The following is a 27,920-nucleotide window of genomic DNA, read 5'->3' as shown; positions in this document are numbered from 1 at the left end:
ATCTTTAAAAAAAGAGGGCGCCCCAATAAATACAATCTTTAAAAAAAAGAGGGCGCCCCAATAAATACAATCTTTAAAAAAAAAAAAAGAGGGCGCCTGGGTGGCTCAGATGGTTAAACGTCTGCCTTCGGCTCAGGTCATGGTCCTGGGGTCCTGGGATCGAGCCCCGCATCGGGCTCCCGGCTCAGCGGGGAGTCTGCTCCTCCCTCTCCCACTTCCCCCTGCTTGGTTCCTGCTCTCGCTGTGTCTCTCTCTGTCGAATAAATAAATAAAATCTTAAAAAAAAAAAAAAAGATTGTATTTATTTATTAGAGAGAGAGCGTGCACGAGTGGGGAGGGGTGTGGGATGGGGGGCAGTGGGAGAAGACGACTCCCCCTGAGTGTGGAGTCTGGGGGGTGGCGAGATGGGGGGTGCTCTATCCCAGGACCCTGAGACCATGACCTGAGCCAAAATCAGATGCTTAATCCACTGAGCCACCCAGGTACCCCCCAAAAGAGGGATTCTTAACATGAAGTCTTTGGACTCTGTTATGGGTTTTCAGGACAACAAAAATCTAAGATTATGTACAAGATTGTTGTATATATTTGTCAGCGGGTAATTTGGTGGGGAGGAAGTCTATCATTTCATGATATTATCAAAGTTGTGTAAGACCCAACAAGATTGATTTCTTACAAGTGTAGAATAAAAGTCTGGGATAACTAGGAATGACCTTTGGGATAATCTTTTATAAAAGTAGTATCCAGCAATATAGAAATGATTAAGTAACTCACATTCCATCCATGTGATGGAATGTGAGTTACTTAATCACACAGGTGATTAATCCATCACATGGATGGATTCCATCCATCCATGTGATGGAATGTTATGCAATACTAAAAATTATGTTTATTAGTAATTTAGTTAGTCATCAGGAAAATATGTATGTATATAATGTAATATTGAGAAATATTTATTATGAATAAAAATCTTTAAGAAATTGTTAAGTTACAGAACCATGAGAGACTATGGACTCTGAGAAAAAACTGAGGGTTCTAGAGGGGAGGGAGGTGGGGGGATGGGTTAGCCTGGTGATGGGTATTAAAGAGGGCGGCACATATTGAATGGAGCACTGGGTGTTACATGCAAACAGTGAATCGTGGAACGCTACATTAAAAACTAATGATGTAATGTATGGTGATTAACATAACATAATAAAATTTAAAAAAAAAGAAATTGTTAAATTACATATGTATCTTGAACACAATTTATAAGATGCATTGCAAGGATTTAATAACTGGTGTATTCACTGGAGCCCAGGAGGGTTAAGCTCAAGTTATTGAGCAGCTGCTCTGAAATAAGCATTTCTTTTTCTGTCTCGCAATCACTTTGGAAAAGCACTGTGATCCTTCACAGAAGGATCTCAGGTGTTGATGAGATACAATATTCAAGAATTGGTAGGAATTATTTTTTCAGGCACATTGATTTCCTGGTTGTTACCACTTATGTAGGCCTATTTAATCACAATTTTCTTAATGACTACAAGGTACCCCATTCTCCCAACTCATTAAAAAATTCTTTTTAATGGGAATGACTTTTTAAAACAATATTTCTGATGGAGTTAATGCAGGCTTGTGAAATAAGTAACTAAGGGACCTAAAAGAGAAGAAATTAAAATTATCCATTGTCTCAACATCCAAAAATAATCACTATTAATATTTGTAGCATATTTTCCCAAAATATTTCTACAAGTATATGTGTTTTTGTATGTGGTTTTATTTCTGAATAATGGGATAACCCTAATTGAAAATTTAAAAGAAATCAAGACCTCTAGTTATTAGTTTAAAAGAGACATTCAGTATCCTCATGGATTTTACAATCATGGATGTATGGAGAAAGGCAAAATCCCAGCAGTCCCCTTTTTGTTTGAGAAATCTTCCAAGTAATTATAATTCTTACGATAGAAATGGCATTTAAATTGGGAGACTTAATTATAATTTAAAATTAATTTTAAAATGTCAGAATTGAAATATGGAGATTTCCCCCCATCTACTGATGTCCATTTCACATTAATGATTTAAAACAACTAATTATATTATGTATTGTTTTATAAACTGATTATTTTTCTTTCAGTATATCTTGAATACTTTCTATTCCTTAACTGTTTTCTAGAACTTAGGAATTCATAATTACTTTAGTATTCAGTATTTTATGGATTTTTATAAATCATTTAAGAAATCAGCTATTGGGCAGTAATATTCAAACTGCCTGAGCAATTCCTTTGACAGGCTTTCTGTGTGATATTACTTACCTTACTTTTCACTTCATGGTCATGTAGGATTTCAGAGAGAGGAACACTAAGGAATATGGCATTGATTTTTACCAGGTGGGTTACAGGTGATACTCTGAAGTGTTTGGCTGAATTTCCGAAGGATTCTTACAGTATGAAATAGACCACTGTGCTATTTTATGCCAGAAGCTTCATTCATCCTCCTGATCCTTTATTTGGGTGAGAGTTTGAGAAATGAATTAATGATAATTTCCTAGAAAACTAAGCTTACAAAAAACAAAATTATTTTAACCTCAGCAAAGAATGACTAAAACTAAAAATTCAGAAGTAGTAATATCAGCATGCTAAATGTATGGAGTTTAAATACCAAAAGAAATAGCTAAGAGAGGTGGGTCTCTAGATTTGGAAGCTAGGGAAAGGATAGCAAGGATGGAACTTTCGGGGCTTTTTGTAATATAATATTCCCTTGCAGAGCTATTTTAAATTTATGTCCAGGTATAAGTGATATAAACTTTTAGAGAACAAGATAAAGATCACCTGGGATATCATCATCAAGGTAATACAATAAAATTTTATTCTAACTCCATTCACAGACTGTTTCATAAACCTGCGTATACATGTATGTGTATGTATGTAGTTTTCCTGTCAAACATACAATCACAGTACAAAACTATTTCCTAACCTACCTTCTCCCAGCAATCTGTAGTGACCATCTTTCCACAACATCAAATAAGAATTTTACCATCGTTTTTAGTGTTTTTTTAATTAAAAAGTTATTTTTTAATTTTTTAAAAGATTTTATTTATTTATTTGAGACAGAGAGAATGAGAGAGAGAGAGCACATGAGAAGGGGGAGGGTCAGAGGGAGAAGCAGGCTCCCTGCCGAGCAGGGAGCCCGATGCGGGACTCGATCCAGGGACTCCAGGATCATGACCTGAGCCGAAAGCAGTCGCTTAACCAACTGAGCCACCCAGGCGCCCTAAAAAGTTATTTTTTTTAATGTTTATTTTTTTAGTAACCTCTACATTCAATGTGGGGCTTGAACTCATGACCTTGAGATTAAGAGTCACATGCTCTTCCAACTGAGCCAGCCAGACACCCCCATTTTTAGTGGGTTTTTAGTGCCATTGTGTGAATACACGATAATTTATTTAACCTGTTAAAGGATATTTAGGTTCTTTCTAGCTTTTTTTGTCCCATTATAAACACCTTCCAACATTTTTTCATTCTTTCTACAACATACCATGAGTGTCCATTTCTGTACAACCTTAGTAATAAGAAGTATTATCAGTTTTTCAGATCTGTCAATCCAGTTCCTTTAATATGCATTTCCTTAGTTACTAGTGAGTTTTTTTTTTTTTTAAAGATTTTATTTATTTATTTGAGAGAAAGAGTGAGAGAGAGAAAGAGCACAAGAGGGGGGAGCGGGAGAGGGTGAAGCAGACTCCCTGCCGAGCAGGGAGCCCGATGCAGGACTCGATCCCGGGACTCCAGGATCATGACCCGAGCCGAAGGCAGTCGCTTAACCAACTGAGCCACCCAGGCGCCCAGTTACTAGTGAGTTTTAACTAATGAGTTATTTCTACTTTCTAGAGAGTTAGTCATGCTCAGGTTTCACGAATTCACTTCTTCCAGCCTGAGTACCAAGAGAGATGGGTTGATAACTGAGATTGTGCAGGCAGTACTGATGATTCTGAACAGGCAAATGGTGACTGGTGAGCTCTGAGGGTGGTAGTTCACCCTTCCCCCAAGAAGGGATCCCAGTGTGCAAGTATAGTTTTTCCATGATAAAGGCTGCTAGCGTGGTCTATGCAGGTAGTTCTCAAATTGTGTCATTTGGACCAGCAACATCAAGTATCACTTGGGAACTTTTTAGAACTGCAAATTCTCAAGCCCAACTCCAAACCTCTACGAAATGCCAAACTCTAAGAGTGAGGCCCTGCAAACTTTTAATAAGCCCTCCAGGTGATTCTGATGTACACAAAGTTTAATTACCAAACTTTGTTGCCCCTTATGATGACCTGTCAGAAATTTTATAAAATCTGAGGGGGATTTAAAATCGTGATTCTCAGGTCACACTCTGTACTAATGAAATAAAAATGTTTGGGGGATGGGAGCCAGGTATCAGTATATTTTAAAGATCTGCAGGCAATTCCAGTATCTAGCAAAGTTTGGGAAATTCTTATCCATAGTATTTTCTGTTTTCAGGTTTAGGGAGACATTCCTGAGTCTTAGAAAGAAGTTCTGGGTCAGATGATGTAACAACCATTTCTCAGCTGGGAAAGTGGGAATGGAGGGAGATGGATCTGCTCAGGACAGGCCTGGGCAGCCCATGCTCAGGTCCAGCTCAGCCTCGCTGGGGTAGGGGACTCACTGGAAACCCTCCTGCTAAAGTGTCTGGACATGAGCTTCCATGCAAGTCTCTGCTCTGTGTCTGTCCTTGTGCAACTGATTTTCCTGTGGTTTTGAGGAGGACATATATTTTTTCTAAACTACCTCCTACCTCTCACTGTCTGTGTGTTGGAGGGGGGAGGAGTGTAGGAAGGGAGAAGTAGTGTGACATTTTAAAATTTGGGAGTTCTGAGGCAATTTCGTTCTTATGGCTTTATCTTCTTCCCCCAGCTCTAGCTTCTGTGGACTCTACTTCTCCAGCAAATGACCTTTGAGGAAAACTGACCAGTTTTTACAATCTAAAATCATGGCTCATGTAAGTTGGCGTTTCTGTTTGAAGGGCTGTAATTTTTTTCAGGTTATATGACAACTCTCTTTAGATATCCTGAAACTTCCTAACAGAACCCCATCCGACAGCTTCTCCCCAGTCTTTCCCATTCTAGTAAGGGATGGAACCAGGCAGCCCAGGCCCCCATGTACCTCACTCTTTTCTACCCATGTCCATGTGTCTATTGACCAAATTACTCAGTGTATTGACTGTGTGTTCAGTCTTTGTCTAGAGCAGAGATAAAATAGAAGTAAAGTCCCTAGAGGGAATTGTTTGATCTGAGGCTCTTAGAGCAACACCATCTAAAAGAATTATAATGTGAGCTACCTATGTAATTAAAAATTTTCAGCAGACATGTTTTAAGATATAGAATTAGTGCCTTCTTAAAGGCAGTAGGCAACATGTAAGTCTCATAAAAAGTATAGAATAATATGCAAGGCACTTACATAATCTTGAACTTTTTCGTAGTAACATTAAAAAAGTAAAAAATAACACATGCAGTTAATTTTAATGTTTTATTTAACTCAATATAGCATATATATATATACCCAAAATGTTATCGTTTCAAAGTGTAATCAATATGGAAATTATTGAGATGTTTTACTTTTTTTTCTTTCTAAAGTTTTTTATATCTGGTATGTATTTTTGAATTACAGCACATCTAAATTTGGACTAGCCACAATTGAAGTGCTCAGTCATCACGTGTCTAAGCCAGCATATTGGACATTGCAGCTTCAGAGATTTTGTGTAACCTGAATTCTAAATGTAACTTAATATATTTAAAAGTATAGAAATACCTAAATGTAATCATTCCTAAGTGTAACACAAATGGACTATTTTTTAGTAAATTAAAAATATTCAGTAAAGTATTTGTTATAATAAAGAAAAATGCTAATGATATAGTGATGAAGTCAGGTCTGAAAAATTCTTTAATTTTATACAAACTACTTTTTAAAAACAGAGATTTTATGGTTCATTTGGAGTAAAAGAAATCCATCAGTTTGTTTGTTTTTTTCTAATCCTTAAAGGAAAAGAGGTTAGAATAAAGCACATTTATTGAGAATTTTTTTATGGGCCCACTTAGGCCCTTTGCGAGCAGTGTTCTTATGAACACTATTTCAGTTAATTGTGAAATTCTGATTATGTGAACATACCTAGAAATAAGTAAAATTAGGTATTCCATGGTACACAGGAAGTTTTTTCTTTAGCAGTGGTTGGCAAACTACAGCTTGTGAGCCAGATTCGTCCCTTGGCCTGTTTTTTCCAGCCTTTGAGTTAACTATGTTTTGAAAGAATTGTTTTAAAAAGGAAGGGAAAAGGGAAGGATATGAAACAGATCGTATGTGGCATGCAAAGCTTAAATATTGGCCCTTGAAGAGAAATAAATAATTTTAGAAATAATACATGGGTTTGTCATTTCAGCATTTGGTGATGTTCAGAGATGTGGCTGTAGACTTTTCTCAGGAAGAGTGGGAATGCCTGAACTCATATCAGAGGAATTTATACAGAGATGTGATATTAGAGAACTATAGCAACTTGGTGTCAGTGGGTAAGCTTATCTGTGTCATATAATTTAGAAATTCACAGGGCTGAATTTCACGGCTGTCTTTCTAGAAATTAGCTGAATATCTGCTTTGTAGTTGGGAATAGGCACCTTATAGCTATTAAGCAATTAAATAGCACCTTTAGCTTCCCTCATAATCCAGTGACCTTTATGTCTTTCTGTACCTTTTCTGTAATTGCTCCTCTTTAATGACAGCTAGATATAAATTCTTAGACACTCACAGCAAAACCATTGTTAAAGAAATCTGGTTTCTTATTGCTATACATGTTATCTGTTAGTTTACTTGCAATGTGAGTAGGAAGACTATAGAGGTGTCTGGCTCCACATATCTATTTAAAAAGCTTATACAACGTATATGTTGCTGGGTTGAATCAACAGTTTGTTAAAACTCAAGTGGACACATTGAATTTACCACAGCAGACATACTACCTTTTAACTGATTTATGATTAAAAGTTTAAAATACATGAATTTTGCATTTAATATTGGATGTATATCCTGGTTAGAAACTATTTTCCTTTTAGCAAAATAGCAAAATACCTAATAAAAGTATCTAATAAGTATATATATAGTGTTTACTATGTACTAAGCACTCATCCAAGCACTTAACATTTATAAAATCAAACTTCACAGCAGTCCAAGGGATAGACATAGTACCTCCTTTTTACAGCTGAGAAAACTGAGGCTATAGCAACCCAGGTGGTAGAGGCAGGATTTGAAACCAGTGTTCTCAAATCATTACTTCCTCAAAAAAAAAAAAACCACAAAACAAAACCCAAAATCATTACTTCCTCTCAAGAAAGAGACTCTGTGTGAGTTTAAATTAAAATAAGACAGTGTTCCTACTCCTCTGTTCTTTTTATTCTTTGTGATCCTGAAGTAACACTAATATGAATGTTTTTCAATCCCATTACTCCTCTTTGTTCTGAAGGCTCTATCAAGTTAATTCTTTCTTTATTATGTACCATTATGTTTTTTCAAGCAGGATGTTCCATTTCTAAGCCAGATGTGATTACCCTACTAGAGCAAGGGAAAGAACCCTGGATGGTTGTGAGGGATGAGAGAAGAAGAAGGAGCCTAGGTGAGTAAGTGCTAATCAGGCAGAGATGCCTGGTTATCTGTGTCTGCAGGCACAGCCTGCTGGTTGGGAAGGTAACACACCCCATAGATGTTGATAATGAAGAGAAACCTGAAACCTGGGAAGAAAACTTAGATCTCAGCATGAGCCAGCAAAGAAATTTCATCTATACTTCCACTTACCACTTGTTTCTTCACTCCTCTATCTCCCTGTCATTTCAGTGGGGGGAAACTTCATAATGGCAACCATTTTACCTGTATTTTGGATCTAATTCATTTCTGGTTCATCTTTTATATATATATATTTCTCCATTGTTCTCTTTTCATGAAGTTTACATTGTAGTAGGGAAGTCATACAATACACAATAAGCAAATGGATTAACAAATATCGTGAAATGATAAAGTTATGAAGAAATGTAAGTAGGGTAAGAATATGGAGAATTATGATGGATGAATGGAGTAACTTTAGATAAGGTAGTCAGAGAAGAGGAACCAGTTGTAAGAAGCTCCAGCTAGTCAAAGATGGAATCATTTGACTATACACATAACTACAATGTATTGTAACACATAAAATATGCTTAATTCCATAAATTCTTAGTGATACTAATAGCAAATTGTTCACCATTAGAAACTACTAGAGATTTAACTTATTTGGGAAATATAAAGGAAAAGAAGTATTCTTTATAAGAAGTATTTTTTATAAGAACTGTACCAATATTAGATAGAGGGATGTTTTTCTTAATAAAAGTATTCAGTGAATAAATGAAAGATGACAGAATTAGAATATTACCATTTTGGAACCCATAATGAACAACTGGATCTGGGCATTAAACATCAAATTAAACATTAAACTAATAACATCACAGAAATAGAGAAAATCAGACGTATTTCTTCTAATGAAAGGATACAGTATCACCTCTGAAGTAACTTTGCCAATAAAATTGGTCCTAAGTCTGATGAAGTTTCTAAAGCCAACTACCAATTTATGGGAAGAAGATAGAGGAACATATGTTCTACTGTACCTTGGGCTTATAGTCAGCAAAATTAAGAAATGGGCAACGCTATAGGGTCAAAAAACAGTTTCTTCAACAAATAAATTACAAGGGAAATCAAAAGAAAGCAGGAAAACCTTTAGATTAAAAGACATATAAAAGACCTGTCAGCCAGTTGTACTCTATGGACTTTTTGGGGGGATCAATTTACTATTTTTAAATTGTTTAAAATTTTATGTTTGAGATTAGAAGTATAAACACTTATTTTTTATAATCTTAAAGAATTAACTGTTCATTTTTTTAAAGGTTTGAATAATGGTAGTATGATTAGAGATAAGTCCTTTAAGTAGAAAAAATTAGTATATGGGATTTGCTTCAAATAATGTGAGGAAAGTGGATTGGGGTATGCATAGGCCTGGATTGGGCATGGGTTGGTGGTGGTTGAGGCTGGGTCATAGACGCATGGATATTCATTATACTGTTCTACTTTTGTGTATTAGAGATACTCTGTAGTAAAGTTTTATTTTAAAGTTATTGGGAGATAAAAGGATAAGAAAATGAGAGGTGAGACAGTGGTGAAAATAAGTATATACAAGTCTTGGAGAAATTGTGCCATAAAAGCAGACACATGGGATACAGGAAATGCCTTTAAAATGTGAGGTATTAGAACATATTTATATGTTGATGGGAATGATTTCAAAGAGAGGAAAATTGATGGAGTAGAGAGATGGGATAATTTTGTAAGGAATGGCCTTCAGTAGATGGGAAGGAGTTGGAGCCAATTTAGGAAGAAAACCCATGCATATGACAAGGATATGGACACAGGTTGGTTGAATAATGGGAAGGGGAGAATACATATTTTTCTTTCAAATGCTTCTGATTTCTTGTTGAAATAAAGAGTAAGATTATCAGCAGAATGTGAGGATTATTTAGCATTTTATTGGAATTCATTATGGATTATTCAGTATGTAGTCAGTATTGATTCTCAGAAATACAACTCTGTGGTCATAGGGTTTTAATATTTACAGATTTCTTAATACATTAACCCTGGTGTTAATGTGACTAAAACTGCCTCTGTCGTAAATATGTATCCCGTATCATCTTGTATCAACAAAAGAAAAAAGGTGATTAAAGACATCATACCTTAGGAAACGAATTAATTTTCATTTCGACCAGGTAATATTCTCATTTTCTTTTTAATGAAAGCTGATACGCTGCAAATGGAAATAACATTTCTCCTTTTATATTGATCTAAGAGGGGCGAATATTTTGCTTGCACATTAGCATTTTTTACTAAAGTTCTTGATTCAGTAGAATCCAAACTAGTGTTTGGTTTATTAATTTTAAATGGTTAAATATTTTACATATATCTTAAAAGTTGTAACATTAACATTTCTTACCGTAGGCCAATCTTTTGATACTTAGTTTGGCCTTTTGTTTCATTGTAGGTCCAGCCAATTCCTTCTTGATTAGATCACACATATAATGGGAAGGCTATTATTTCTAGTTTCAGTTTAAAGTAGAACAAGAACCTGAAGTATTCAATGTTGTTTTTATAGAAATGATTGTCTTAGTTGCTTGCAGTGATAAGAATTGGCATAAACAAATTTAGGAACAAATATGGCTGACTTTTTGTTTATACGGATCATAAGATTACAGCTCAGTGTTCATGCTGTAGTCTCCTAGGTGAGAATATTCAAAATGCAAGGTCTTAATCTGGCATATCTTTTAAGTGGCAGGGGCATATATGAGAGTGTCAGGTTCATTATATCCACATTGGGAATGTTTTGTTTTTGAATGGAAACCTCTACGTTTTATAGGATGAGTTTTTTTATTTTTTAAAGATTTTATTTTTAAGTAATCTCTCTACCCAATTTGGGGCTCAGACTTAAAACCCCGAGATCAAGAGTCACATGCTTCACCAACTGAGCCAGCCTGGGTCCCCTATAGGATGAATTTTATAACTTGTTCTACTTTGTGGGTTTTGTGTGTGTGTGTGTGTGTGTGTGTGTGTGTGTGTGAGAGAGAGAGGGAGAGAGAGAGGGTGAATATGGACATTTTATCTTATTTTTGTGTATATTTATATTTGTTTTGCTCATTTTCTGCTCATCTCCTTTATTACTGTTTCCATTGTTTAATGTTTCTTACATCAATTTGTATGGGCATTTATGCTGTCAACACTTTCTCATTTTTCTTGCAGATGTTTCAGCTTTATTTTTATTTTGACCATGACTTTTCCTTTTTTATGTTTTTTTAATGACTTTCCTTTTACATTACTGGTCTTTACTTTTTAATTTACAAGTAAATCCTTTGAAATTACCATCTTATAACCTTTGTCATACCTTTATGGCTGCCTACTTATTTGCTGTCATTATTATTTGGCTAATTACTGGTCATTTAATATATCATTTCCATCTTATTTGTGTTAAGCCTTAAATTGACTTTTTCCTGAAGATCCTTACAAAGTTGCCAAAGCTTTTTATTGCTTTCTTAGGTAGGGAAATGGAAACAGAGAGAAAGGGGAAGAGAGAGAAAGGGAAAGCGGGAGGGAAGAGGGAACTAAGGGGAAAAGGAAATACTCATTTACCTGTCTCTGCTCATATTTTATATACACTGTTTAAATCATTATTGCCTTTTAATGTTTTTAACATATCCTTTTTTTTTTTTTTTTTAAGAGAGAGAGCATGTGCATGTGGTTGGGGTGGGGAAGGGCAGAGGGAGAGAGAGAATCTTAAGCAAGCTCCACGTTCAGTGCAGAGCCTGACACAGGGCTTGAGCTCACAACCCTGAGATCATGACCTAAGCTGAAATCAAGAGTCAGATGCTTAACCGACTAAGCCACCCAGGCGCCCCAGTATATCCTTTTCTAAACAAACTTATTGAAACATACATACCAAAAAACCTGAAATCATAAGCAAACAGCTTACTGAATTTTCACAAAGTAATCACACCCATATGACTAGCACAGAAATAAAGGTTTGCTAGGATATTAGAAGATCCCTCCTAATTCCTTCCAGTCTTTCCTCCCCACCATAATTAACCACTATCCTGACTTTTTTTTTTTCTTTAAGATTTTATTTATTTATTTGACAGAGAGACAGCGAGAGAGGGAACACAAGTAGTGGGAGAGGGAGAAGCAGGCTTCCCGCCGAGCAGGGAGCCTGATGCGCGGGGCTCGATCCCAGGACCCTGGGATCATGACCTGAGCCGAAGGCAGAAGCTTAACGACTGAGCCACGCAGGCGCCCCAATCACTATCCTGACTTTTAACAGCTTTTTACCATTTTCAAACTTCATAAAAATGGAACTATACAGTATATATTCTTTCATGTTTGTCTTTGTTTACTCATCATTATGTTTGTGAGATTGATCTGTGCTGTTGCGTGTACTTGTAGATTACTCATTTTCATTGCTATACAGTATTGTGTTGTGACAATATGTTTTAATTTGCATAGTAATTCTGATGAACATTTGGATTCTTTCCAGTTTGGGCATATTAAAAATAATGTTCCTGTATTACAGGTTCTTAAAAATACCATTTTCTTTTTGAAAAGTAGTGAACTCTTATTGTAAAAATTTTGAGAAAATATACATTTGAGAAAAATCTCTTTGCTCAGAATTTTATTAGCTTGTTACTATGATATAAACTCATTATTATGCCTGGAAAATCACTAAAATACTCCCTAGGTAGAACCTAAATGGCATTGGCTTTGAGGACTTTTGGGAGAATATAGAGAAGGGTATGAAGGAACAACAGGTTGAGTATTTGTAACATAGATGTGTGTAGTTATATAAACTGAAATAAAGATACTAAGTAGAACCTCTCACTACCTTGTGCAAACAGAGTTTACTCATGACTATGCAAAGTAGAAAATGAGCTGTAGTGGAGATACCTAAGTGAAAGTAGACAATAGGAAAGATAATCACTTGTAAAGAAATCACCATTTTTCATTTATATATTTGAGATAGCTTAGATGTGCTTTTGTTTCCCATCTGTATAGGAAGTAATAAAAAATATTTAATCAGTGTAATAAGGTATAAGATTAGCAGCAAGGGAACATATGCAAAAAATGTTAACTAATTATGAGAATTTAATAATTAATAGTTACTATATGCCATGGGTTTGTTATTCAATGATAAATGAATTGTTTCTGCCCTTGGGAAAGTTTAAGGTAAGAAAATAAAGAGAATAAAAAAATAGGAAAATTTATGAATATGTATGTAACAACAAAATTGAAAAAGTGTTAAGAAACAAGGAACAAATTACTTGGATAGAAAGTAAAGGATATAAATTAGATGAAGTCAGCATGGGTCTGATTTTTAACATGGTACCTAAAGGATGAAAGGAACCCAACTATGTAGAGAATGCAAGTTGGCAGTTCTGGGAGATTTAATAGCCAGTGAAAAGTGCTAAGAAATGGAAAGATTATTACATATTCTAGGAGCTGAAAGGAGGTTAGTGGGATAGGAATATAGGGAACAAAGGGGACAATGACTTGAGATGATATGGTAAACAAAAGCCATGTTATTCATGGTAAGATGTTTGTACATTATTCTGATTAAAAGGAGTAATCATTTAAAAATTTAAGTGAACATTCTCAGACTTTGATCTGCACCCAAATACATGATTACTTTAGAGATTTTTAGCTCATTTACTTCAACTGAGCTTTATTTTCTATCGTTTTTTTTCTATTATAAAGTTTTTATTTGCTGGTTTACTTTTTCTAGAATAAGAAGATAGCATGTATTTATCTTGTTTTCTTTCAGATTTAGAATCCAGATATGACACTAAAAAGTTATTTCAAGAAAAGGATATTTATGAAATGAATTTATCTCAGTGGGAGATAATGAGAAGAATTAGAAGTTGTGGCCTTGAAGACTCCTTTATCAGAAAAGATTATAAATATAAAAAGTTTGAGGGACAAGAAGGTCCTCAAGAGGGATATTTCAGGCAAGTGAAAAAAATGCCCAGTTACAGAAAACTCACATCTCTTACTCTGTATCAGAGAATTCATAATAGAGAGAAACCCTACGAATGTGGGGACTGTGGGAAGGCCTTTAGAGTGCGCCAACAACTTACTTTCCATCAGAGAATTCACACTGGTGAAAAACCCTATGAATGTAAAGAATGTGGAAAAGCCTTTAGACAGTGTGCCCACCTTAGTCGACATCAGAGAATTCATACTTCTGACAAACTCCTCGAATGTAAAAAATGTGGAAAGATCTTTACATGTGGTGCAGATCTTCGAGTACATCAGAGAACTCATATTGGTGAGAAGCCCTATGAATGTAAGGAATGTGGGAAGGCCTTTAGAGTGCGAGGACAACTTAATCTCCATCAAAGGATTCATACTGGTGAGAAACCCTATGAATGTAAGGAATGTGGGAAGACCTTTAGACAGTATGCACACCTTACACGACATCAGAGACTTAATATTGCTGAGAAGTGCTATGAATGTAAGGACTGTGGGCAGGCTTTTTTGTGTAGTACAGGCCTCAGAGTACATCACAAACTTCATACTGGTGAAAAACCCTATGAATGTAAGGAATGTGGAAAGGCCTTCAGAGTGAGACAACAACTCACTCTCCATCAGAGAATTCATACTGGTGAGAAACCCTATGATTGTAAAGAATGTGGGAAGACCTTTAGTCGTGGTTATCATCTGACCCTCCATCAGAGAATTCATACTGGTGAGAAACCTTATGAATGTAAGGAATGTCAAAAGTTCTTCCGTCGTTACTCAGAACTTATTTCACATCAGGGTATTCATATTGGAGAGAAACCCTATGATTGTAAGGAATGTGGGAAGACCTTTAGACTGTTCTCACAACTTACTCAACATCAGAGTATTCATTTTGGTGAGAAACCTTATAAATGTAAGGAATGTGAGAAGACTTTTAGACTGCTATCACAACTTACTCAACATCAGAGTATTCATACTGGTGAGAAACCCTATGACTGTAAGGAATGTGGAAAGGCCTTTAGACTTCATTCATCCCTTATTCAACATCAGAGAATTCATTCTGGTGAAAAACCGTACAAATGTAAGGAATGTAAAAAAGCATTTAGACAACATTCCCATCTTACCTACCATCAGCGAATTCATAATGTAACTAAATAATTATAGGAAAGCCTTCCACTGTGAATTTTGTGTTAAGGGGCATTAAAAGATAAATTCTAGGGGAAGTTTTTGAATATAGGAATCCCTTTTGCTTCATGCTTACAACTAAGCTAAATAAGAGGTTTTATTTGAAGGAAAGGATATATTAATTTCATGAATTTATAGAAGCCTTTCCTCAGCATTAAAAACCATGTTAAACTTCAGGAAACTTGTTCTAGAAAGAAACTCTTAAAGGAGTAAGTATAGAAGAGCTTTTGATCTTATTATATCACCTCTATCTTCCCATCTTCTTCCCATCTGTATAATATACATACGGAGGTTGCTAGGACACTACTCATTCCAAAAATGATAATTGAAAGGAAAGTCATTTAGCCTGCATTTCCTCTTGAACTGTATTTTAGGGCAACTAGAAGTTGATGAGTTAAAGTTCTTTTGTTAGAGTTTTGCAGCACACACTGAAATAATGGATCTAGGCACAATTCTCAGTAAAGGTTAAGACCAGTGTAGGTACCCACTGATCGATTTTAATCTCATGAAAAATAGGAAAAAACACCTTGTGCCCCCTAATGTGTTACAATAAGGCTTATTCATCTTGCCCAAAAATATTGAACCTGAATCTAAGCATCAAGATCTAACTTCCACTTTAGAGAAAATTTAGGGAACAGAAGAACATGACACAAGAAGCAGTTAAACTAATCTAAAATGTGGGTAATTCTACAAGAGGAATAACCTGGGTTCTCAAACAGTAAAATGGCACTGGAAAAGGGGAGGCGGAACTCTCAGATATTAAGAGAGTCTGAAGAAATGCATACCAATCAAATGCAATGAATTAGATTCACAAGTTGAACAAACATGTAAAAAGGACATTTTTATGACAATTAGGGAAATGGGAGTATTGACAGTATTAGATAATATTTAAAAATTATGTTTTTGTTAGGTGTGATAATAGCATCGTGGTTATGTAAAAAGGTAAGTTTATACACAAGATGATAATGATGTCTGGAACTTTTTAAAAATGCTCATGTGAAAGGAAAATAAGGATGGATACAAAGTAATGGTAAGATGAGTCTTGGGTACATGGTTTTTGTTTATTTTGTTTTTGCTATTTTCTCTACTTTTATGTATTTCAGTTTTCCCGTAATACTATTTTAAAGATAAAATTAGCTATGGAATTATAACCCAATTGAAGTAAATGATTTTTTTAAAATGACTACATACCAAAATTTGTGGATGTTGTCAAAGCTCTGCACATTGGGATATTAAATATGCTATACCAGGGCGCCTGGGTGGCTCAGTTGGATAAGTATGCTATACCATATTTGGGAAATAAAAATTGAGGGTCCAGATTTTATCTAGTTCACCTATTGCTACCTCTGTTATCATGCCTGTCCCACAGTACTTCATATGTTTAAAGAATGAGTTTAAAAAGCAATTACTACAACCAAATATGGAAATTAGTGGAATAGACCTTCATTGTCTAATAAGATAGTTGCCAGCAGTATGTTGAGCACTCAAAATTGAGCACTTGAATTGTGGCTAGTTCGAATTAAAATGGTGGTAAGTGTAAAATACACATGAGGTTTTGAAGATTTAGTTTTTTTAAAAGAATGTAATATAATCTGTTTCGCCCAACATTTCTCTGCTGTGATATTCAGTGGGTTGCATTATTACATAATACAGAACCCAATTTCAGTGTCTTTCTGCCCCCAAGTAGCATGTTTGAATACTGAGGTCTTGGTTCTACCCTGAGTCATGCTTCCCGCCCCTCTCATGAAACACAGGTAACGTGTGTTTGCAGCTGAGTAGTTTTCTCAGACTGTTTTTAGCTCGTAGATGTTTTGGGATCCCAAGGCTCTTTCACCCTGTACTGCATCTGTCCCATTAAGTTCAAGCTTGCAGAGCTGCAAGTAGTACACTTGTCTTAAAAACTGTATTTTCAACGAATTTTATTAGGGTTCACTCAGACAAAAGATCAACAGGCTTTTTTCTCTGTATTGGGCTCCCTATGAGGCTGCTGTGGAAAAATGACTGAAATTCTTAGAAGCCCTGTTGTATCACAGAAAGGATAATAACGTTCATCCTTATGCTGAGACTACATTTGCAGGACAGTACCATATATTTGATTTTTTTTTCCCCTCTCAGGCCCAATCATAACTCTGAAAACACTTTGCTGTCTGGAAACACTGCCATGGAACCCTTTATATATCCTTGAAATTCTACTTGAAATATGCACCAGTTGATATAATGAATAAAATGTGATTTTTCTCTTTTCCTCTGTTACGATGGATTATCTTCATGAATTTCCAAATATTGACCAAGCCTTACATCACTGGAATAAATTCCATTTGTTTGTAGTGCATACTTCACATATATGTAGTGCATAAATATATTGCTGGATTTGCTGTGACTGCTGTGATGTGCTAATATTTTGTTGAGGTTTTTTTTTTTTTTTTGAGGATTTTTGCATCAGTGTTCATGAGGATTACTGGCCTGTAGTTTTCTTTTATTCAACTGTCTTTGCCTCATTTTGCTAACATGGTGATGGAGGCCTCGTAAAATGGGTTTTGAAGTATTGCCTCCTTTCAGTTTCTGGAAGAGGTAGTGTAGAATCACTATTATTTAAATGTTTGGTAGAATTTTCCAGTGAAACCATTTGGGCCTTGAAATGGACTGAATGTGTCCCCTCAAAATTCATGTGTTGACATCCTAACCCCTAATGTGATGACAGGAAGTGGAGCCTTTTGGAGGTAATTAAGTGATGATGATGGATCCCTCCTGATTGAGATTAGTCCCCTTATCAAAAGGATCCCAGAGAGCTCTCTTAAACTTTTCTGTCATGTGAGGACACAAGAAAATGGCAGTCTTTATTTTGGAAGAGAGTTCTTGCCAGAAACTGACCATGCTGGCACACTGATGTCAGACTTGCAGCCTCAAAGACTGTGAGAAATTTGTTCATAAACCCCCCAGTCTATTGTACTGTATTATAGCAGCCCAAAATGAGTAAGACAAAAATTGGTACCAGAAGTGGGGTGTTAATGTAACAAATACCTAAAAATGTGGAAGTGGCTTTGGAATTGAATAATAGGTAAGGGCTGGGAGAGTTTTTAGGTGCATGCAAAAAATAAGGACATTAATGGTGATTTTGATGATGCTTAGAAAAGAAAGAGCTGAAAGAAAACTTCAATCTTAGAGAATACATTATTGACAGAATGTTGGTAGAAATATGGATGGTAAAGGCAGTACTGATGAGGTCTCGGATGGAAGTGAGGAACATGTTCTTGGAAACTGGAGGAAAGGCAGTTCTTTTTATAAAGTGAAAAGAACTTGGTGAAATTATGTTCCGTGTAATGTTTTGTGGGAAGTAGAACTTGTGAGTAATGAAATTGAAGGTGTGGCTTGGCTCCTTCTGGCTGATTATAATAAAATGTAAGAAGAGAGAAATGACTTAACAATGGGATTTTTGAAACAGGTATTTGGAAAATTTTTAGCTGAATAGTTAATTGGTGTTAAAATGCTATTAAAGTGAGTGCATTGATGGGGCGCCTGGGTGGCTCAGGCGTTAAGTGTCTGCCTTCGGCTCAGGTCATGATCCCAGGGTCCTGGGATAGAGCGCTGCGGGAGGCCTGCTTCTCCCTCTCCCACTTCCCCTGCTTGTGTTCCCTCTCTCACTGTGTCTCTCTCTGTCAAATAAATAAAATCTTAAAAAAAAAAAATAAAGTGAGGGCATTGATTGGGAAAGAATGGGATCCTGTAAGATGGCATGGGGACAAGTGGGAAGGCTCTGATGTAGCTGGGCCATTGAGCTCCTAAATTCTGAGTCTTCCTTACCAGTGGAAGCAGCCTCATCAGCAGAAGTGGCCTTTCCACTCCTCGTGGCAGTGGCATCCCCACCCACAGTGGCATCAGCCTTTATATTCCCATCTTATGGAATTAACTATGCATTGCCTAAAGAAACTGTAATGACCTCCGTTGAGGCAGTGGCCATGCAAGGCAATAGAAGCCCCCACAACCACCCCCTTTTGTTTGCAGACCTATCACTAGACTCAAGTCCTAGCAGGCTCCTAAAAGTGCAGTGCAGAGTGTGACCCATGAGGAAGGGGTGCTACAGTCGAAAAGAACTACTTGAGTTTTCTAACTTATACAGACAAATCCGGGGAACAAGTGTGGAAATGGATACAGTGTTTGGCATTATAGTGGAAGGAAGATGATTGGAAATTTGGGCAGTGAAATCTGGGGAAGAGATAGGTGGATAGACCTCTCTGAATCAGGGAAAAAAATTGAAGATACCCGTGTCCCATATAAATGGGAGACCTCAGCAAAGGATTTTAATAATCAAGTAGATGGAATGGCCTGTTCTGTGGCTAACGACTTTTTTCCCCAGCCACCGCTGTCATTGTCCAATGGGCTTGTGAACAAAATGGTCATTTTGGCAGGGATGAAGATTATGCCTGTGATCAGCAACATGGACTTCCACTCACCAAGGCTGACCTGGCTATGGCCATTGCTGAGTGCTCAATCTGCCAGCAACAGAAACAAACACTGAACTCCCCAGTATAGCACCATTCCCTGGAGTGTTGAGCCAGCTACTGGAAGCAGGTTGGTTACATTAGACCATCATGGAAGAGGCAGCATCTTAATCTTACTAGAATAGAAACTCTGGATGTGGATTTACTTTCCCTACATGCAAAGCTGATAAAACTACCATCCATGGACTTATAGAATGCCGTATCCACTGTCATGGTATTCCTCACAGCATTACTTCTGATCAGGGAACTGACTTCACAGCAAAGTAAGTGCAATAGTGGGTCCATGCTGATGAAATTCACTGGTCATATGTTTCCCATCATCCTGAAGCAGTTGGCCTGGTAAAATGATGGAATGACACTTTGAAGACTCAGTTATAGCACCAGCTGGGTATCAAAACGTTGCAGGCTGAGGCAGCATTCTCTGGAAGTCTGTATATGCCCTGAATCAGCATCTGATATATGGTTGTTTCTCCAATATCCAAGATTCAGGGATATGGGAGTCAAGGAGTGGTGTGAGATAATAGAAAATACATATATTGGTCTTTGCTCCTGGTTCCTGGCACAGGGCTTCTAAAACTTGTAATTTCCCAAGTAATAACACTAGGAGCATCTCTTGTTCTAATACTTGGTCTTGGACCTGGTTGCTGACACAGAGCTCTTGAAACGTTTGTGATTTCCTGGGTGATAGAAGTGCCTTTTGTTCTAATGAGGCGACTTTGGGTGGGCTACTGGATGGCTTCCAGTTGAGGACTGGCCCCTGAAAAGACCAAACCATGATTAGATGCTTGGAATTTTCAGCCCAGCCCCTTTCCCTTCTCTTGCGAAGTGGGGAGGGCTGGAAATGGGGTTAATGATCCATTGTGCCTAAATGATGAAGCCTCCATAAAAATCCCCAAACTATAGGGTTCAGAGGGCTTCTAGGTTGCAAACATATCCCCACCAAAAGTGTGATGCACCCTAATTCCATGGGAACGGAAGTTCTACTCTAAGACTTTACCCTATGTATCTCTTCATCTGGCTTTTCATCTGTATCCTTTATCATACCCTTTAATAAACTGGTAAATGTGTTTCCCTGAGTTTCATGAGTTACTCTAGCAAATTAATTGAAATGGAGGAGAAGGTCATAGGAACATTAAATTTGTAGCCAAATCGGACAGAAGTTGTGGGTAATTTGGACACCTACTACTTGCAGTTGGCATCTAAAGAGGGGAGCAGTATTATGGGACTGAACCTTTAGCCTGTGGTATGATACTGTCTCCAGGCAGATAGTGTTAGAATTGCGTTAAATTGTAATACATCCAGGTGGTGTGGAGAATTACTTGGGGAAAAGGCCCACACATTTGGTGATCAGAAGTGTCAAAAGTGAGTGTTCTGTATGAGTAGTAAAGGAGACAAAAAGGGAAGAAACACATAGTAGGGGAAAACTGTGGGTTTTCCTTTACAGGTGGAAATGGGAATAATACCACTCACTATTACCCCCGTTGACCCACTAGCAAAATTTTTGCTTCCTGTTCCCATGACTTGATGCCCTGCTGGCCTGGAGGTCTTAGATCCAGAAGGCGGACTGTTTCCATCAGGAGGCACAACAATAATTCCAGTGAACTGAAAGTTAATACTGCCACCCAGCCACTTTGGCTTCCTCATACCTCTGATTCAACAGGCAAAGAATAGAGTTACAGTGTTGGCTGGGGCCATTAATCCTGACTATTAAGGAGAAATTGGGCTACTCCTCCACAGTGGAGGTAAGGAAGAGTATGTGTGGAATACAGAAGATCCCTTAGGGTGTCTATTAGTATTACTATGGCCCTGTGATTAAGATCAGTGGCAAACAACCCTTTCCAGTCAGGACTACTGATGACCCAGACCCTTGAAGCATGAAGTTTATGTCACTCCACCAGGTAAAGAACCATGATCATGTGACCAGTTATAGAAATGAGGAATGTAATGTGAGTATTCCTCATTTTGTTATGAACATGTGATTGCTTAGCCTTGTATTCTTCCCTTTCTTATTCCCTTATCATGTAGCTTTACATCATAGTATTCAAGCATTAACTTTATATCATATATTATTATTAATTTGCTGATAGATTTCTGTTTGGTATGTAATTTTATATCATCCTGCCTTGTCAAGGGGAGTAATCAACTGAGGCTTGAAAACTTCAATTTTTATGTTCTATTATTTATTGGACAATTTCTTCCCTCATCATTGTTTCCAGTTGCCTGCTTCTGAAATACCTATATATGTGTATTATGTATAATACATATTTATAAATAAATACTTATTATATGTAAATCTAGTATGTACAGAGACAGGAAAATGGCATAGAATACCATGCTATTATAATTATTGTTGCCTTTTTTTTTTAGATTTTATTTATTTGACAGAGACAGCGAGAGAGGGAACACAATCGGGGGAGTGGGAGAGGGAGAAGCAGGCTTCCTGCAGAGCAGGGAGCCCGATGCGGGGCTCGATCCCAGGACCCTGGGATCATGACCTGAGCCGAAGGCAGACGCTTAACCGACTGAGCCACCCAGGCGTTCCTGTTGTTGCTGTTTTAATGTCCTTTATATTTATTTTATTATTTTTTAAAGATTTTATTTATTTATTTGAGACAGAGAGGGAGAGAGAGCACATGAGTGGTGGGGAGGGGCAGAGGGGGAAGGAGAAGCAGACTCCCTGCTGAGCAAGGAACCCGCCCTGGGGCTCAATCCCAGGACCCTGAGATCATGACCTGAGCTAAAGGCAGATGCTTAACCAACTGAGCTACCCAGGTGCCGCAAGTTTAGCTTTTCTAATAATGCATGTAGTAATTTCTCACCATGGTCTTAATTTTGCTTTTTTAATAATGGCTAGTGATACTGAGTATTATTTCGTGTACTTATTTGTCATCCACGAATCCTCTGCTGAAGTATCTCTTCATGCCTTTTGCCCATTTGCTAAATATATTTTTTTGTTGTTTTTTTTTTACTGTTGAGTTTAGGGTGATTTATGTATTCTAGATATGAGTCATTTGTTGAATTATCTGGATTTGTTGGATTTCTGGTTGGTATGCAAATATTCTCTCCCAGTCTATAGCTTTTCATTCATTTAACGGTGTCTTAACAGAGCAAACATTTTAAATATTGACGATATCCAATATATTCATTTTTTCTTTTTCATCCTGTTTTTGGTGTCATGTGTGATGTCATGCCACTACCAAGAATTAGGTCAAAAATATCTTCTCATGTTATCTTCTAAAAATTTTATACTTTTACAGTTTACATTTAAATCTACTATTCTTATGAGTTAAATTTTGGACATGATGTGATTCAGGTAGAGATTATTTTGCCTATATATATCCAATTACTCCACCGTCTGTTGAAAAGACTATCCATCTTCCATTGTATTGCTTTTGCATTTTTGTCAAAAACCTGTCAGCCAAACTCGTGTGGGGCTATTTCTTTATCCTCTGTTCTGTTCCATTGACTTATATATCCAGTCCTTGCCACTACATACAGTTCATTATTAGCTATGTAGTTAACCTTAAAATTGGGTAGAGGCATTCCTCTCCAAATAAATTTTAGAATGTTTTATAAAAAGTCTTGCTGATATTTTGATAGGAATTGTGTTTAATTCTGTATATTAGTTTGGGAAGAACTGACGTCTGTACTATGTTGAACTTCCAATCTATGAACAAGGAGTATCTCTCCCTTTATTTAGATCTTTGATTCCTTTCATTAGTGTCATGTATTTTCCTGCACACAAGTGCCGTACCTGTTTTGATTTGCACCTAAGTATTTAATTCTCGAAGCAGTTGTATATGATATTGTATGTTTAATTTGTTTCCATGTGTTCATTGCTAGTAAATAAAAATACAATAGATTTTTGTGTGTTGATCCAGTATCTTGTGACCCTGCTAAAACCACTTGTTTCTAGGTGTTCATATGTTACTTGGGATTTTTCTGTATAAACCATCATGTTATCTGCAAAAGGGAACAGTTTTAGGTACTCCTTTCTGAGCTGTATGTATTTTAATCCCTATTCTACCTTATTGTCCTGACTAGAATTTCCAATATTATGCTAAGTAGCAGTGGTAAGACTGGATATCCTTGCCTTATTCCCAGTCTTAAAGTATTCACTCATTCATCATTAAGTACGATATTAACTGTAGACTTGTAAATATTCTTTACCAAGTTGAGGAAGTTCCCCATTTATTCCTATTTCTCAGAGTTGTTTTTTTTTTTTATTATGAATGAGTTATGAAGTTTGCCAAATATGTTTTCAACATCAAGTGATAGAATCAAGTAATTTTCTTTTTTAGTCGGTTAATATCACATTGATTTTCAACAGTTTTGCATGTATAGAATAAACCTACTTGGCATGGTGAATATAATTCTTTATATGCTGCAATTAATTCTACCTGTTAGTATTTTGCTAGGGAGTTTTACAACCATATTCATGAGGCTTACTGATCTGTAGTTTTATTTTTTTGATTGTCCAGTTTTGGTATCAAGTTAATGCTGGCTTCATAGAATGAACACTGGCTTTTGTTAACATTACTACTCTGGTTCATAAGTGACCCTACTGTTTCTAGAAGAGATTGTGTATAATTGGAGTTAATTCTTCTTTAAATGTCTGGTAGTTCAACTGCTGATCACATGGAAATCTAAGAGTTTGTAGAATTCTTCAGTGAAACCATCTGAGCCTGGAGATTTCATTTTTGGAAGATTTTAAATTATAAATTCAATTCTTTTTTTTTTTTTAAGATTTTATTTATTTATTTGAGACAGAGAGAATGAGAGAGAGAGAGCACATGAGAGGGGGGAGGGTCAGAGGCAGAAGCAGGTTCCCTGCCGAGCAGGGAGCCCGATGCGGGACTCCATCCAGGGACTCCAGGATCATGACCTGAGCCAAAGGCAGTCGCTTAACCAACTGAGCCACCCAGGTGCCCTAAATTCAATTCTTAATAGGGCTCTTCAAATTATCTATTTCATAATGAGTAGTGGTAGTTTGTTTTTTCATTAAATTGGTCTACTTAATCAGATTCATTTGTGTAGAGTTGTTTTTCTTATATTTATGTCTTTGAGTCTGCAGGATGCCTAGGTGCTATCCCTTGTTTCTTTCCTTTATTAGTAATTTGTGTCTCCTTTTTTTGTCAATCTTGCTAAAAATTAGTTCATTTTATTGATCTTTTCAAAAAATCAGCTTTTTGTTTCATTGATTTCCATTGTTTTTGTCCAGTTTCATTGGTTTTTGCTCCTATCTATATCATTTGATTCCTTCTGCTTGCTCTGGTTTTATTTTGCTCTTATTTTTCTAGTTTCTTAAGATGGGTTCTTAGATTATTGAAACTTCTCTTTTTTTTTTTTTAAGATTTATTTATTTGACAGAGAGAGACACAGCGAGAGAGGGAACACAAGCAGGGGGATTGGGAGAGGGAGAAGCAGGCCTCCCGCTGAGCAGGGAGCCCAATGCGGGGCTCCATCCCGGGACCCTGGGATCATGACCTGAGCCGAAGGCAGACACTTAATGACTGAGCCACCCAGGCGCCCCGAAACTTCTCTTTTTTAATGCCAGCATTTAGTGTTATATATTTCCCTGTCAGCACTGCTTTAGCTGAATTCCACAAATTTTGATATGTTGTATTTTCATCAGTTCAATGTGTTTTTTTTTTAATTTCCCTTGAGACTTCCTTTTAAAACCCATTGATTACTTAGAAACAGGCATAGTGCCCAAATACTTTGAGATATTCCTGTTTGTTACTTTTCTGCTGTTGATTTCTAGTTTGATTCCATTGCAGTCACAGAGCACATTCTGTATTATTCCAATTCTTTTAAGGTTTGTTAATTGGTATATCTTGGCATATGGTCCACAAGCACATGAAAAGAATGTGTATATTCTGTTCTTGGTGGAGTGTTCCATAAAAATTGATTATATCCTGTTAATGGTGTTCAGTTTTTCTATATCCTTGCTGATTTTGTCTTGTCCTTTCTGTTCCTACTAAATATTTTTGCTCAGAAGTATAAATTCCCTAAATTAATTAATGTACTTATTAATTAATTTATTTTTTAGAGGTGAGGGAGGGGCAGAGGGAGAGAGAGAATCTTAAGCAGGCTCCATGCCCAATGTGGAGCCTAACACAGGGCTGGATCTCACAACCCTGATATCATGACCTCAGCCAAAATCAAGGGTCAGATATTTAACTGAGCCACTCAGGCAGCCCAAGGGCAAGATGATAGACACTGTTAAAGGTATGTCCGTGTTCTTTATAATCATAACATTTCTTTTTTTTTTTTTTTTTAAGATTTTATTTATTTATTTGACAGATAGAGAGCACAAGTAGGCAGAGAGGCAGGCAGAGGGAGAGGGAGAAGCAGACTCCCCGCTGAGCGGGGAGCCCGACGCGGGGCTCGATCCCAGGACTTCAGGATCATGACCTGAGCCGAAGGCAGCCGCTTAACCGACTGAGCCACCCAGGCGCCCCTATAATCATAACATTTCTCACTGGAATGAATCTTTTCATGTTGAGCAAAATCTGAGCCACAACTAAAAGTTTCCCCACATTCCTTATATTCATAAGATTTACTGCTATTGTGAATTCTTTAATTCAGCGTAGTAAATGGATGTTTTCTACGTGTTGACATTTTTTCTATAGATAATTTTCATTTGACAAAATATCTTCCTTCAGTTCCCTGTTGACCCTCAAACTCACTTTTGCTCTGCTATTCATTTCTCAAAATAGACCTTTAAGACCAAGAGTTTTGGGCGCCTGGGTGGCTCAGTTGGTTAAGCGACTGCCTTCGGCTCAGGTCATGATCCTGGAGTCCCGGGATCGAGTTCCGCATCGGGCTCCCTGCTCGGCAGGGAGTCTGCTTCTTCCTCTGACCCTCCTCCCTCTCATGCTCTCTGTATCTCATTCTCTCTGTCTCGAATAAATAAATAAAATCTTTAAAAAAAAAAAAAAGACCAAGAGTTTTACTTTTTTCTCTTATCTCCCATTAGAATAAACTGATTTCATAAGTGTTCCTTTATGGAGGTAACTTTTTGGTCTTATACCTGGAGAATAAGCCTGAAAGAAAACAAAAAAGCAAATAAAGATTATTTTCCAGTAGCCAGCAAAATGTACAATTTCTATCTTAAAAATAGGAAACAAAATGAAAACAATTCTTAGCAGAAGTAAATGACTTAAGGAACTTTACAATATAGCTAGGTAGCTTGAAATCAGAACAATATGAGCTTGGAGAACTATAAGAGATTATGTAAGATTGTGGTGATCTGAAATTTAGGTGTGGATCAGAATCATCTGGGGAACTTCTTACCAATCCTGCTATTTAGGTACCACCCCAGACCAAGTGAGTCAAATCTACAGGAGTTATTGGGCATCTAAACTTTTAAAAACCTCACTAGATGATTCTGATATAAATCAAAGTTTAGGAATCCCCCTTTAACAATTTTAATAAAAGTTTACTCTTAGAATAAAATCCAAACATGTTTCCATAGAACATAATATGGCTTTTGCTTACCTAAAGACCTTTTTTGAAGGACCTGTCCTCATTACTGTCTTAAGATGCTTGCTTCTGTTCAGATGCTAAATATGCCCATAGTCTTTCCCATTTCATACAGCTTTTTAGAGGCTATAACATCTCCTAAGAATCCTGTCTTGGGTTCAGAAAAAGGCTGACTTCTCTTCCTTTCATCTTAGGTTAAACATTTCTTTTTTTTTAATTTTTTTTTTTTTAAGATTTTATTTATTTGCGAGAGAGACAAGGAGAGACAGAGAGCATGAGAGGGAGGAGGGTCAGAGGGAGAAGCAGACTCCCTGCTGAGCAGGGAGCCTGATGTGGGACTTGATCCCGGGACTCCAGGATCATGACCTGAGCCAAAGGCAGTTGCTTAACCAACTGAGCCACCCAGGCGCCCAGGTTAAACATTTCTTACAAAGAAATACTTGCCCTTCTGGCTGTAAGTAGGCCCGTGTTCTTTATTCTCATTAATAGCATCATATTTCTTTCCTTCACTTCATAGTTTTCAAATGCATATTCATTAGTTTGGGCTCTTACCATAATTTGGCTACTGTTGATAATGCCAAAAACCAAAGAATCCAGTTAAAAAATGGGTAGAAGACAAGAACAGACATTTTTCCAAAGAAGACATACAGATGGCTAACAGACACATGAAAAGATGCTCATCACTCATCATCAGGGAAATAAAGATCAAAACTACAATGAGATATCACCTCACAGGTTCACTCTTTATTGGTGAATTTAAAACATATGAATGAGGGCGCCTGGGTGGCTCAGTTGGTTAAGCAACTGCCTTCAGCTCAGGTCACGATCCTGGAGTCCCTGAGTCCCTGGATCGAGTCCCGCATCAGGCTCCCTGCTCGGCAGGGAGTCTGCTTCTCCCTCTGACCCTAACCCCTCTCATGTGCTCTCTTTCATTCTCTCTCTCTCAAATAAATAAAATCTTTAAAAAAAATAAAAAATAAAACCTATGAATGAGAATTTAAAGCACAGGAAGAGTAAAAACAAGTGGCCCAAATGGTCAGTTAATGAAATCAACCAAGATCTCTAAGACAAAGGAGCCTTGGGGAGAGGGGCGGCTAGCTGTTTATCATGTCCAAGATAGGTCTTAGAAGAGGATGTCTTGGCAATCAAAGCTTAAGTCAGGTCCTTG

The 27,920-nt window shown here is 37.0% G+C and overlaps 1 protein-coding gene across 8 annotated transcripts in view; it reads left to right on the top strand.

The window, feature by feature from the left end:
- LOC118022797 (zinc finger protein 30 homolog) overlaps window positions 1-27,920 on the top strand; it is a 66,788-nt gene that overhangs the window by 2,791 nt on the left and 36,077 nt on the right. For 3 of the 8 annotated variants that reach the window (XM_035023614.1, XM_035023613.1, XM_035023615.1), the window contains exons 3-5: window positions 4,890-4,974; window positions 6,409-6,535; window positions 7,531-7,629. In XM_035023614.1, the coding sequence (XP_034879505.1) occupies window positions 4,966-4,974; window positions 6,409-6,535; window positions 7,531-7,629 (235 nt within the window). In that variant the 5' untranslated portion in view covers window positions 4,890-4,965. Of the gene's footprint in view, window positions 1-3,742; window positions 4,629-4,889; window positions 4,975-5,350; window positions 6,536-7,530; window positions 7,630-13,383; window positions 17,528-27,920 lie in introns of those variants that run through there. The other 5 variants (XM_035023616.1, XM_035023621.1, XM_035023618.1 and 2 more) reach the window with 5 other exon arrangements.

This window comes from Mirounga leonina, unplaced genomic scaffold (assembly GCF_011800145.1).
Source record: "Mirounga leonina isolate KUSES-001 unplaced genomic scaffold, KU_Mleo_1.0 Mir_177, whole genome shotgun sequence".
NCBI lineage: Eukaryota > Metazoa > Chordata > Mammalia > Carnivora > Phocidae > Mirounga > Mirounga leonina.
The sequence above is the reverse complement of the archived record's forward strand: the minus strand, read 5'-3'. Positions and strand labels throughout refer to the sequence as shown.